Source organism: Erithacus rubecula (genome assembly GCF_903797595.1).
Source record: "Erithacus rubecula genome assembly, chromosome: 8".
Taxonomy (NCBI): domain Eukaryota; kingdom Metazoa; phylum Chordata; class Aves; order Passeriformes; family Muscicapidae; genus Erithacus; species Erithacus rubecula.
The window spans coordinates 31,474,261-31,488,595 of NC_136659.1; the positions used below are offsets into that span (position 1 = coordinate 31,474,261).

The window sequence follows — 14,335 nt, forward strand, 5'->3', positions numbered from 1 at the left end:
GAAATTAATATTATATTTAGAAGAATATTAGGGAGAAATTCTTCATTGTGGAGGTGGTAAGTTGCTGGCACAGCTTGCCCAGTAAAGCTGTGGCTGCTCCAACCCTGGAAGTGTCCAAGGCCAGGTTGATGGGGCTTGGAGCAATCTGGGATAGTGAAAGATGTCCATGCCCTTGGGAGGGAGTTGGAATGAGATGCTCTTCTTCAGCAATCTGTGATTTTATGATTTTCTAGAGGCTGTTTTTTAATGCAGGGTCAGAGAGCACCCCATGACTGAATGAAGTGGGCTTCATCCACTGACATTAAAAAGCAGCAGGTAAAGAGATAGAACTTGCAGAGTTGTACTCCACAGAGAAAAGTGGGTGAAGTTATATTCCAGTCTCCTAAAAGGATCCAGAGATGACAAAAATACTTTAAGCCTCAGAACTGCTCAGTTAAATATAACCTCTATGCCCATGGCAAAGCTACTAGTTAAAGGTCCTATCACAGGTGGGTGACACAGGTGTAAATTTGCTGTTAAATGGAAAGGGCTTTTAATTTTATGACTGAAGTTTGCAATAGCATCTATAATCAATAGTCTAAATGCAAGAAAATAAAACACTTTAACTGCATGTAAGACTCCAGAGCTCTGCGCTTTGTTTTACCTTTGGTTATTTGTTCTGAAAGGATTAAGTGCTTAAAAAGCTTAAACACATAGGAGGTGATTCTGCTTTCTTTTATTGTGATATAAATTTGGGATAGTTCAATTAAAGTGAATGGGTATATACAGGTATAAAACTTGTGTAAACACTAAGAGCTTAAGTCTTACAGACTAAAGAGACCAAAAGGTTACTATAAATCGGAAAGATATTGAGCCCTTGTTTGTTTCATAACTGTCACAGAGTCATCAGTTTTAAAACAATGTATTATATCTTTTTTATCCTTGATGTGTCGCTTTCATGTTCACTGGGAATAGATAGATTTTCCAGAATTATGATTATGTCTTCATATCATTCATTTTGGTTGTGGTTGCTACGTTACGAGACAGGGATATAGCAAAAAACTCTCTTTGCTTTGTTGGAAATTCAAAGCTTTTCAGAAGTTAAATGATGGAAAATGGGAATGTTTTAAGACTTGATTTTTTTTTTAAAAGGCCTATTGCTGTGATACAGGTGTGAGGTTTATTATGCTCAAATTAAAGATAAGGCATTAGTGTGAAGTGGTAAGGACTGGAGAGGAAGTGCAGTGATCTGTGCTAGAAGGCTCTGGAGTTATCCTTGGGGAGTGGTAGCAATATTCCCCTTCAGGCCTTTGACCTCCTGGTGGGCTTCTTAATGGCTATGAAAATGTGTCCCTTTTAAGGTCAGGATTTGTTTTTGGAGCTCTGGACAGCTGAGGACAAGTGCAGGTAAGAGCAGAGTTTTGGAGCAGGTGCCAGCGGCGCTGGCAGAGCTCAGAGAGCTGTCCTTGCACACTGCTCACACACAGGTTTCTCTGGGAGATTTTTTTTTTTATAAATTCAGAAACTGATGAAGTTTAATTATCTCTCTGAGCTCAGATTTAGTTATTTTGCATAATTTTAATCACTGATGGCCTAATTTTCATAGGTGTTAACTCCCACGGCTCACACTGAATAGGAGAAGCAGATGCTCACACCTCTGGAACTGAGTCTTCAGGATCCAGAGTTCACAGCTGACTTCCTAAGCCAGATATTGATAATGAGTTTTACCTTAGCCAATTTTAGTTTTAAGAAATACTTCCCTGAAACAACTATTTCCATGGCTGCGAAAAGGTGCCTGTGTTCTATATTTAAGATTTTAATTTCAAAAGTAGACCTGAAAAGCACAGAGTTCTGAAGGTTCTGGAGGAGGAATCCTCTTCAGCCATTGTTTGATGAAGAGGATTTTTCGCTGCCTTTATGGTTGCATTTAACACTGCAGACCCAAGAAATGAGATTAGGAATTCCCAGAAGGAACTAACAAGAAGAATTCATGGCTGTGCTTTATATGTTGTGGGAGTTAGGTGTTTGATACTTGTCATGTGAAAAGTGTCTTCATTATTTTCTTTGGGTATAATGAACCCTGTGAGTGTATCCAGATTTTCACAAGATACTGTGATTTATTTAAGAGAGCGTGACAGCTCATCTGAGCAGTACCTGTACATGCAAGTAATTGGCAGTATTCACAGATATTTTCCATGAATACATTACAAAATTTGGAAGTGCTTTAGGGTTAAAAAAAAAATATTCACCAAAAAAAATTGACAAAATAAGTTAGGAGAACATTGATTTGTGCTCACATTAGTGTGTTTATTTTTCATATGGTTTGAGATGAAGGTTTGCTTGCCATAACTGTAGTCAGGAGCAGGCACTCACTGTGGAGAATACACAGAATTATGATGTGGAAGGCTTTTTCTGCAGAGACACCCCACTGTGTTTGAGTTTGCAGTGATCAATCAGCAGTTAAGGAACATATGTAGTTTTAACAACTGTGGATCTGCTGTAAAAGGAGAGAGCATTTGTCTTGAGAATAGAGGAAGGAAATTATTTTATATAGTTTACATTACACAGAACCCAAAGATTCTGGGGTAAAAGCAAACTAGGAAATTTAGAGGAGTGGAGGCATAAAGCAGCACAAGTGTGAACAGATTGGTTATAAAAACAATATTGCCTAAGATTTGTGTTTGGGAAGCTCAGAAAGAATTTGGGCTCTTATTTACTCCCCTCATACTGTGACCTGTGAATCAAAGCAAACTCTGCCTGTGGAAACAATTGTGTTAGAAATATGCTCTATGTTTATGATGGGGAAATAAATTCTACTTTCCATGGATACACAGCACTGTTTTCCCTGTGGTTTTAATAAGTTCTTCCTGGCAGTTAAGCTGGTACATGCCAACAATTGTTGTCTGTACAGCATTCACCTACCTGTGCCCCAAAACATTATAATTCCTTGAAAACCTTTAATGCTCTTTAGGTGTGAATGGAATATAGAATGAAAGTGTTTTTATTCTAGAGCTTGCTGTGTATCACAACTTGTGGAAAATGGAATTAACTGAGGTGCTTTAGCCAAGCCCTTGTAGGAACTGGCAGTACCTTAGGCACTAAGAAAGGTCCCCCTGTGGAAAAGCTGCAGGTGCTTGGAGCTCCGTCAAGGTGTGCAGGATTTCAGCTGCTAAGGGCATTTCAGAGCAAGATGTTCAGCTCTTGGCAGAGAGGGGTGGTTTACTGCTTTGAGACACGTTTGAAAACTACTGTTCACACTTAATCAAACCTCTTAATCTTCGCTCATTTTTTACACTGTGCTCAAAGGTGCTGTCAGGATGATTTAGTGTTTCAGAAGGCTTTGGAGATTGGTCCTCTGTCAGAAGTTTTACACAAGTGCTCCAGACAAATAGCACATACTTAACCTATGTAAATTTAACACTCAAATGTTTCCAAACATTCCTTGTTTTGGATAGAAAAGTGCTGCTGTAAAGATTAAACCAATTGTGTTTTGTCATCTAATAAAGTACCTCTCCCTTGCCTGTAGTCTTTCAAAAACTCATTTTACCTATTCTCTTTCTCAAAGGTTTGCCTGGAGGACTTCTGAATGGAAAGCTTGCCAAGTGTCTCTGCTCCTTGACCAGCAGGACCCTCAGCAGCAGCAGCAGCAGCAGCAGCAGCAGCAGGCAGGGCTGTGTGGAGGGGGCATCCAGAGCCGGGTGGTGTACTGCGCCCAGATCGCCGCCGAGCCGGGGACACAGCGGCCGCAGGAGGGTGCGTGTGCAGGGCACTCCGGGGGGCTGGCCTGGGTGCATCTGAGTAGCAGAAACAGGAGGAAAGAAGTAGATAATGTGGAGTCATTGCAGGATTTTGGCTTGCTGAGACCTTCCTTGTATTCATGCTCACACAGGGAGGTGCTGGTCAGCACCAGAGGAGCTGCCAGGAGCCACAACCTCCTGGGATGAATTGCTGCCAGTTCTGTTGTTCACCTGCGTTGGGAGAGTTGCAAAGGATGAAGGAACTAAATTATGCTTGGAGTTGACTTTTCTTCATCTGTCATATATCAGGAAATCCAGCCTCTTGGTAGCTGAATGCACTTATCTGTGGTGTAGTCTTAGTTCAGAATATAAAACAGGTTGTCACACACCATTCCGGATATGGCTTTAGCCTCTGCTTCAGGTTGATACATAATCTTGTGATTTGAAGGGGAAAGCAAAAATAATATTGTCACAACTTTTGAGCAGGCAGACGGGTTTTGGACTCTGGAAGTGAGTTATATTTCTTTTAGAATAATAAGTAGTTACAGATTCACAATGAATAATTCATCATAGGCTGTTTTATTTACTCAATATAGTGCTCTTGCAGAATGTGTTTTTGAGCAGAGATGTAAGATAATAACAACACAATATTGTATCTTAGATTTATTTACTTACAGAGTAGAAGCAACTGTTTCCCAGATGCCCAGTGTGTGTCCCAGCATCCCTCACAGACTGAGGTTATGGGAAACCAGACCTGTTTTAATCTCTGTTTAGTCCATGCACAGTGGCTGATTCACATCTGGCACTTCTTTTCTCTCCCAACACAACTCCTCTCTCTTGTTCCACACAAGTGTGTGATGCAGGGGACTTTCAGAGTTAGAAAAGTGCTTTTGATGAAAGGTGGCATTTATTGACTTTCTTCATCCTTCTGAGCACTCCCATGTTCCTTGCAGCCACTGCAAGGCAGGTTGGTGAGCAGAGAGCTTGAACTGACTTCATTCAAGTATTTATTCTTTGTCAGAATTGTGAATTTCTCAGGAATACACAAGGAGTGCCTTTGAATTCCTTGAACATTTACATATCTCATGACCAGAGTGGTGCTACGTATCCAGTATGACCCACCTGTAGATTTTCCCCTTGCTTAAAGTTCAGTTCAGTTTAAAAGTTGCCAGCTCTCTCCTCTATTAAAAAGAAAAAAAACAACAAACCCTGGCATATCTCTTCCATGTAATCTTTCCACTTCTAATTAAAAAAAAACAAAAAACAAACTCATATAGGCAACTGAAAAAACGCAGATGTGCAGAGCAGTTGTACAAGCTATAAACTATTACTGTAATTTCAAAGCAGTAGTGCAGATGTACAGTAGTGCTTGGAAAGTGAAAATCCCATCTACTGTCAGCACAGTCACACACAAATGGAAACAGGGAAAGCCTTCCCTATTGCCCCTCCTCATCCAGTAATATTCAGTGTGTCTCATTTGCTAGCTGACTAATTTTTGTTCTTTGAATAAATAAGGAATTATGTATTTTTTGGCTTTTTTCTTCTGGCAATCAGAACTGGCAGAATACTTTTATTCATCACTAGGGCATCTCATCTTTTACTGTACCAATTTTTCAGTGATGAGGAGAAGATGAGGAAGTTAATCCTCTATCTATAAGCAAATATAGTATCTAATTGCTACCATCAAAAGCACAGTAATTTTTCTTTCTTCACCTCTTGAGTGTCCTTAAAGGGATCATTCAGGAATCAAACAAGCGAGTCTAATGGGATATTACCATCCATCACAGTTGTTATTCTTCTGGTTACTTCCAAAGAGAATTTGGACCTGGGCCCAATGACATATGTGAAGGAAGATTTTGTCCCATGGTCTCTCCAGCAGCATTCTGGGATAAAATATGTTGAATCCTAGTTGGAGACAGGTACCATCTGTGATGTGTTTATAGGTACTGCTCAAAGCTCTTTTATCCCCCAAGGATATCTCTGCCATTTTTTATTTGCTTAGTTTTCCCATCTATTTCTTCTTCTATTAAAATGTCTGTGTTTGGAAAGGGAGCACCTGTTTCCTTGAGTCCTTATATATCAGTTGTTCAGAAGGTTAAGTCTCCTGAAATCTTTCTGTGTTTTGATTATAAGGTTCCAACTTGAAGATACTGAAAATGAAGAACTCTCACTCAGATATTACTTTAAGAAATGCATTGATAAGATTTAATATTTTTCTTCCCCAAGAGGTGACCTAACTAGGAAATCCCTGTCTTGGTCCAAGTGAAGTTATATGTTTTTTAAGCCTTGAGGAAGAACTTCATATTAATATGAGTATTTGGAAGGAGAAGGTCTTGCAGTCTTTGGAGTCCTTGGTGATCTTCCTGCATTCTGAGGCTGTTAAAGCTAAATTTACACTGGTAAAGTGACGTGTAGTTCAGAGGTCTGTGTTCCTGTGTGTGTAGGTAACCTGAGTGAAGAAACTGCTGGTTTTAATGCTGACTGTTCTCTCCTTGGAGTCCACATCCCTCCTCACTTGTTAAGCTTTTGTTAATTTAGGCTGAACTTTAACCTGATTACCTTTCAACTGATCCTGCTGGTTTTAAGTATCTCACTGAATTTTAACATGTTTTAATTTATAGTGCTAAATTTTCAGATATGTTGTAATCTAGTAATTCCAGAGATGGAAGTAGCAAATCTGCATATTTGAAATGATGATGCTTTTAAAGAGGAGACACATTTTGCACAGAAGGTAGCACAGAAAAGGCAAGTGAGCTGCTTGTGGTACAGCCCTTTCTGCCCTTCAGCTCTGGATACTCCCTGATCCCCATGCCTGGACATCTCATTTCTGGAACAAACTGTAGGAGTGGTGGTGACTCTTCTTTGTACCTCTTTTTTGAAAGTAAACCTATTCACTTGTATGAAAACTCTTTTAAGCAAAGTAGAAATGCACATCCTTAACTTGCTTTCAAAGCCAGGCACTGATACCATAGGACACACATGCTTTCTTCTCCTTTGCAAGTGGGCTTACAAAAAGAGGTAAGATTTTTTGAGGTTTTATGACATTTTATCTGAAGTGTATTTTTCCATAATAAATTTTAGTTGATCTGAGTGAATATCACCAACTAGCAATCCCCAGTGTACCAACGAAAAAGACACCTGGAAAAGGTAGGGAAGAATATTATGCAAAAATCTATTTATGAAGCCTCTCCTTGTTTGGCAGTACAACTCTCCTCTCAATCACAATAAATTATTCCAGTGATATGGGAATAAAAATTCCTCTTAGAATTAGGGACTGGTGTCTATTTTTATATTCAATCAGTTAATAATTATATGTAGTTCCTAGATTTAATCTTGTACCTCAGAATTTTTTAACCTTCTTTTCTGAAGACCAGTGCATATCCTTCTGTTTTCTAATTAATTTTGCTTTTTGGATTTATCTGGAAACTGTTTCTCTTTATCAGTAGTCTGGGAGATGGCAGTCTTTATAAAATACTCCAGAAGTATTTCCTCTCTTCTGAACTAGTTTCCTGCTGTCTCTAGTGACTGGGATTGCTGCTCTTTCCTTATTTTCTGTAGTTTTCTAACTAGGGTTCTCTCTGCCCTGTCATTCTTTCATAAAATTGTGCCTTATATATCTTGACATTTTTCCTTTTTTACTTGTTGAGTGAGATCCAATTTACCTCTTGGTTTCAGAATTTTCTTAAAGTATTTTGCAGCCTGTCTGCTTTAGTTTTAATTATAGGACTGAAAAGACCTTTTTGAAATAATGCCTTGCTTCCTTGAATCCTCTTTATTGTTTACTCAGCATAATAAATGTGGCTAATATAATGTATCTCTTATTACCTGCTCACCAGAAATCATTGCAGGTTCCTATTTTCTTAATCTTTGTTATTTTACATCTAAAAATCCACATAAAATTCTCATGCCTGTACAAGGTTCTAAAGTTTTGTTTACATTTTTTGCTTAATGAGTTTATCTATCATATTTGTCTCCATAAATTTATCTTAATCTGGGCTTTAATTTCAATAGCAGGTATGTGTCATAGTTGTGCCTTCATTATTTTGGATAGCTTTTAGTGTTACCCTGCAAAACTATTTCTTACAGAAGTCTCTATTATTTTTATATTCTTCTTTCCTTTGAGAGAGATTCAATTCTCTCCTGTTAGTAGATCTAGTACCTTCCCTGACTTACTCCACTGCAGCTCCCCAGCCTGTACTAATTTTTGCTTTATTTTTAGGATGCAATTCCACCTGGTTCATTTTACATCAGATTGTTTTTTTATAAACTTCTGTGTCTCCAGCTGTAACAGCAAAACCTCCTTTAGTCTGTTTATAACTGAGGACTTGGAAAATACTCAAGTACTTGTTCAGGTCTAATGGTTACTGTCTGATCCATCCCTGTGTGTATTCCCTTATGTAGTTTTGTCTTACAAGCCCCTTTACTGACAGAATCACAAAATGGTCTGAAGCTGAAACTGGTCCCCTGTACTTTCATCTAAGTCCTACTTCTACGAGTCTCAAAATGATTATTTTATGGCCTTTATATGTTCTTGTTTTCCTCAAAATATTGAGCTTTCTCCCTATTGCTGATAGACAAAAATGTCTATCCCTTTCTTATCTGATGAGTGAATTTTTCAGACTCTTCTTGATTCCCACATGGGAAATTCTTTGGCATTGTGTTTTGTTTTTCATATATTGGTGCCTCTTTGGACTTGCACACAGATTAATTTGAGGAGTCCTTTCATTCATATCCTAAGTTATTCTCTGTTTATTCTCTTCTCTTTCTTTTTTGCCCTGTTGTCTTTTTTTAGCTCCAAAATGGGCTATTTTACTTCCTTTGCTCTGTGCACTCTGTTTCCTAATGAGGGTGCCACAGTTTTTTTCCCTGCAAGTTCTTTGTTCTGCTCTGAATCATGACCTTCCAATGTGAGTCTCCTGGGGGATTAGTGTTTCAGATTGGTGCATGTGGCATCTGTTCAGTAAAACATGGAGTATTTTTGGGAAGAGGACATTACCAGCAGAAAGTCCAGTTGGAATGTGCCACCATCCCCTTGGGTGCCAGAAGTCCTGTGGAGCACCAGGTCTGACTCTTTAGGAACTGGAGGTTGGTTGTGCAGGTTGTTGTTGTTTGTGGCTGTTGCCATCCTGCATATTTATAGGAAAAAGACTGTGTTGATGGAGATAAGCTGCCTATGGGAGTTGTTCCAGGTTATGCACTGCTGTTGGAGTGAATAGGAACCCTGTGAGGAGTGTGAGCCCTGTATTAAAGACACACTTTTTTTTTTTTTCCTTGCTGTTGTTGTTGTAAGTTTATGCTGGTGAAACTGCAGGAATGAGAAGATTAATTTGCTCTACGGAAATTAGAATTTTAGGACTTTGATGTTTAAATCCTGTTTTCCTTGTCTGGTTTATGAAATTGAAAAGGAATAGGTTAGAATGCATTAGTAATGAGAAAACTTGACTAGGACTGTGGGAGGGAGAGAAATGATGGTCAGCAGTGGTGTGAAAAAAGCTTTATTGAGCAGCTTCTGGTGCAGCAACAGGAGCATCCAGCCTGGGGCTTAGCTGACCTGAATCACAGAAACCAGAGTAGTTCTCAGGTGGAACCTCTCCCCCTCCAGGATCCCTCTCATCCCAAACTAGTTATTTATCACTGGGATGGCTGTATTGGCTTGAAAAGATGAGAAATACACCTCTGAAGTATGAAATATATTCAGGGAAGTCTGTATCAGATTTATATTGCTGGGATGCCAAGTTATTGATCTGTAAGCTCACCAAGTGCTGAGCAGAATTTATGAGATACAGCTCACATAATGGAAAAATAAATATGTAACAGCTGGCTTCTTCAGGGGAAACCCTGTAGAAGCAGGAGAGGAAATGATTTTACTCAGATTGTTGTAGTGCTTGACAGTGGTGTTTAAATGTACATTTCAGAAATTTGAGTTTGAATCCATTAAGGAAAAAGAAACATTTTCCTTAATGTTTTACAGAGGTGTAGTGTTTTCAATTCTTTCATATCTTAAAACTAATTAAACTAAAATGAAGTGACTAATATTTAAAAAGACTTTGACAGTGAAAAGAAGTGAGCCTTTAAAGAAGGGTTTTATAAATAATAAGACTTTTTTTTTTTTGTCAATAAGCTATTTGTTATGACTGTGAATAGTTATCCCTTTATAAATGCTTTAATTTGTTTAGCTGGCTGTGGTATGCAGCAGATAATATGCTGCCCAGTTAGTTCACGTGAGATACTAGGTTTTAGTCCAGGCTTTTATCCTTGAAAGCTAACATTTTTAATTGCATCTGTATTTTTAAATAATTATTTACTGCCACTGAAACTGGATTGATTCCATTCAAGACAGTGATGGTTTGTTCTGTGTAATTTAGTTCTGAGGCTGAGGAGCTGCATTGTGTTCAGACAATAACATGGAGTGAGATGAAAAATTAAAAGGATTTGTGTGTACAAAGCTGTGCCACAAACTGGGACACGGGGGACAGAACGAAGCCAGAGATGTCTAGAACAGGAGACACTGCAGGTAAATGAAGTTTGTGTGCCAGGCCAGCTCTGTGTGGCTGTTCCCAGGATCCACACTGGCTTAGCTTTGGGCACCTGTGCCACATCCTGCCATCCCAGGCACATCCACAGAGGTGCTTTTCTTGTGCCACTCCCAGCAGAGGTTTCTCTGTGCAATGAGCCCTGAACTCGGCAGTGGGCACAGCTCCCACTCTTAGGAGGCTTTCATGACATTTTCATGGATTTTCTTCCCTGTTTCTTAGATTTTCTTCCTTGATTTCCTTGTTTCTTCTCTCACCCTCTCTGGTGGGCTGCTCCAGTGATTTCCAGCTTTTTATTGAATAACAGCCTAATACTCAAATATCCCACCTAATCCTTCTTTCCTTGCCATCATTGCCTTTGCTGCCATCCCAGCATCTCTGTTGCCTCTGCTGTTTTTCCTGGACACTCTTAATGAATTGTCACCTCTGATCTGCTCAGTCATGTGGCTGCCGGTGGGGAGCCCCGTGCTCACTCTGAATATTTGCCAGATATGTAGAGCCTGTTGTTAATCTCCACAAATTCTGCTGTAGCAAAACAATGCAGTGTCCCAGCTGAGACCACAGTCCTGTTGAGCAGCAGAGGGAGGACACAGGGATACTTTTTGTCCGTGTCACTTTAATAAAATGGTGAGGATTTTTATTGTTCTGAAATACATTAAGCCATTGTTGCTCTTGGCAATTCACTATTAACCCTCTTTCATGCTATGATTAGCCTCCTATTCATACGTTGTTCCTTGTCTGTTAAATGGATTTTAATTGAAAATAGGCCCCCGACTTGGTGCTTAGTGGCTTCAAAACTAATTGATTCTTCCTCAAAGCATAAAGGAACCTTTCCATCAGACATGGGGTGCATTAGGCCCTTAGTGGAGGGATGCAAGGGGCTGGGGTTGGTGCCATTTCCAGGCTGGTCAGATTGCATTCACCACTTCTCCCTTGTGTAGTGTTTTGGTTTTTGCTATAAAAATGTCTTTCAAGTTAGAGAAATCACTTGCAAATGTTGTGCTGGGTTTACCCCTATTGTGTTTTACACATGAAGGTGTTTTTATAACATAACTTGCTCCTTTGTGGTTTTCTCAAGTAATTTCCCTTTTTCATTGATCCAAGTGTCTTTGGTTTATAAGTCCCAGCAAAGGCAGTAAGAGCTTTCACAGGGATATGCCATCCCTTTCTCATACCTGCCTTGTATCCTGGCAATTTTTAATTTCGATTAGTTTTGCCATATGGTAAATATTTGGATTTATTTCCTTGAGAATTGAGTATTATCTAAAATATGTAAGAGGCAGATCTGATAATCTTTGTGTGTATTCCAGATGTATTAGTGATATTTAGAAAAGTCTCATTTTGGTTTTAGTATGAAAATAGTACTTGGGTTTTCTTTGTAAAAGGGAAATGTAGTTAAACTCCAAGAAAAAAGTGTTATTTATCTCCTGAGGAGTTGAAAAACTATATTTGACAGGACCCCCTGCAAACAAAATGCCATCCTATGCATTTCTGCCTCTGTCTGGTCAGCATTGCTTTTAACATTGTGTGGGTATGTGTGCCTGCAAGTATCTGTCCACATGACTGTATTCAAAAGATAATTTATTTATTGGCTTAAAATTACATTATGGAAATAATCATATCAGAGCTGATTTCCTCTTCTACTCTCCCTCCAAATCATTACCTCAGTAAAAATATATAGGGAAACAAGACACTTTAGAACCCAATTTATTATCTCCTGCTGGTAGCAATAACCTGAAAATAACAGCAAATAGTAAAATTCAAACTTGAGGCAAGACAGTGGTGCTGGGAACAGCTGCAGTTGCATTTATAAAGGATAGATTCAATATAACAGCTATAGAAATGTGCAATGTTTCAGAGGCTCCCAGATTAGTACTTGATTGTTTTTTCACGTTTATTCTATAGATTGGGAAGAACACAGGATTTTAAAAGGTACGAACAAGTATCATAAATAAGCTGCTACTTGAATCAGAGATGTTTCCTTCCCCTCCCACTCTTTTCTTCCCTGGCTTCTTCTGCCTGTTACCTTCCTCCAAAAACGTGGATAACATTGTTCCAAGGAAAATAATTACCCAGAAAGCACTTTTTCTATATGAATGCAGTAAAATGCCACTACAGAGTCAATTATTGAACGAAATCAGAAGGCAGGCCCATTCCTAAAGACATTCTTGGCAGCTGTGTTCATTTACCATAGGCATAATGTCAGGTTTTTTTTCTTGAATAGGACATCCCCAGCCAGGCTACCTGTGCCATTTGGAGACTGCAGTATGTGAGAATTTTGGCATTTAAAAGCTTCACAGAAAAAGTGCCCCTTATCCCCCTTATTCCTTTATAATAATAAAAAAATAGATTTGTTAATATATACATATAAAAGAATGGCAGTGAAAAAATCACATCAAGCTTTGTAATAAACCAGATGGAAATCAGAGTTTTTAATCAAATGGCTGAAGAAGAAATTAAATTCTTTTTTAAAGAGGACCCTGCTGGTTCATGCTATCACTCTGGGTGGAAGCTGTCTCTCTATACCTGGCAGGTGTTGGAAAAGGATGGTATTGTATATGCATTTATCATTACAGCTTGGGGTTTTTTGTTCTGGTCTTATTCCTGAAGACTGACTGGAGGGTTGCTGTTAGTGTAGAGTGAGGAGAACGAGCTGGCACAGACTTGGAATGTATCTGGATATTTGATGAGAATGGTTTTTTCTGATTTACTTTTTATAGAATGCAAAGAACTATGTAAGGAAGTGAGCAAATAAGCAGCCTTATTCCAGTGCCAAATAGAATGTAGGTCCTGGGAAAAGAGCTCCTAGTGCTAGAATTAAATATGGTGTCAGCCCTAGGGAGGAAGAGGAGCAGGAGGGTGGGTGGCAGGGAGAGGAAGGCAGGGATTTCCATCAGAATGGGAAGAAGTCATCCATGAATCTGGGTTGGGTGGGAGCCCCTTTAACTTTTTGTAATAAATTTTATTTGATCTTTTTAATCCAAAATTGATTTAAAATAGTGTTGGCACACTGGTTGGTTTTCAAGGAAGGACAACCATCCAGCTGTATCTTCCACATTTAAATAGTTTAATTCAGTATAGAAACCTAAAAATCAGTGAGGAGAGAAGAGCCATTCCTGGGAAGCACACCTTGAGCCAGAGCAAAGCAGGATTGGACTTTATTCTTTGGGTTGAGCATTTGTACTCAGTTTTATTTCCTTTCATTTCTCCAAGTGAACTCTCAGAAAACTGATACAGTTTTGAAAAGCTTGATGCTGAGAGGCAGGTGAAGCCATGCATGAGGCTTCTTGGTAAAATAAATACTCTTATCCTTAAAACTCTAATATTTATCTCATTCTGTCTGTCACTTCACTTGCAAGGTCTCTAGAAAAGATCTCTTTATGTGGGTATTCAGGAATTGGATTTATGCCATCTTGTTCTAATCTTTAAATGAACATGTCAAAGGCCTTATAGAGCCTTAGAAAGCATCCAGAAAATGGTCTTTTTAACCAATGTATTGTCTTTCATCTTAGAATTAGATCACACTTGTTTAATCCTGTTATTCTGATGAGATGGAATCATAAGCACTGATATTGGTCTGATACATCACCTGAATGTCACTTCAGACTGATAGGTTTAAATTCAGCTTCAGGATGTGCGAATCAGAATTTGAGATTTTGAGCACTAAAGTCTTGTGTTTAAAAAAAGTGTTTTCCTTCAAATGATTCATTTTAAAGAAAATGGTGTAATATCAGAAAAAAAGGAAAGATTACTCATATATTGGACATGTTTTTTCAAATTCTTTTAAAATCAATTCTGTGCATGGAAGCAAAGAAAAACAGACATGAAAAATAAAAAAGAGGATAAAACAAACTCAGTAGCTATAAAAATTAATGAAGTCTTGGTAATGCCATGGCAGAGTAAACTCAAACAAGCCTTTGCCTTTTGAAAGACTGCTTTGATATTGATTTATCTAAAGAGACAGCCAAATTCAGCCTATAATGTAATTAAAATGCAATATCATATAATGACTCAGAGGACAGATTTAAGAGTCTTTCTTTCCCTTTCTTTTCCTTCATCCCTCTGCCCCAAATAAAAAGGTGAGAG

General features: G+C 38.6%; 1 protein-coding gene across 6 annotated transcripts in view; it reads left to right on the forward strand.

Annotated features, from left to right (window-relative positions):
- THSD7B (thrombospondin type 1 domain containing 7B) overlaps window positions 1-14,335 on the forward strand; it is a 484,878-nt gene that overhangs the window by 305,798 nt on the left and 164,745 nt on the right. For all 6 annotated transcript variants that reach the window (XR_013774988.1, XM_079311745.1, XM_079311747.1 and 3 more), the window contains one exon: window positions 3,545-3,732. Coding sequence is in view for 5 of the 6 variants with exons in the window: in XM_079311745.1 (XP_079167871.1) it covers window positions 3,545-3,732 (188 nt within the window). In the remaining variant the exon portion in view is untranslated. The remainder of the gene's footprint in view (window positions 1-3,544; window positions 3,733-14,335) is intronic.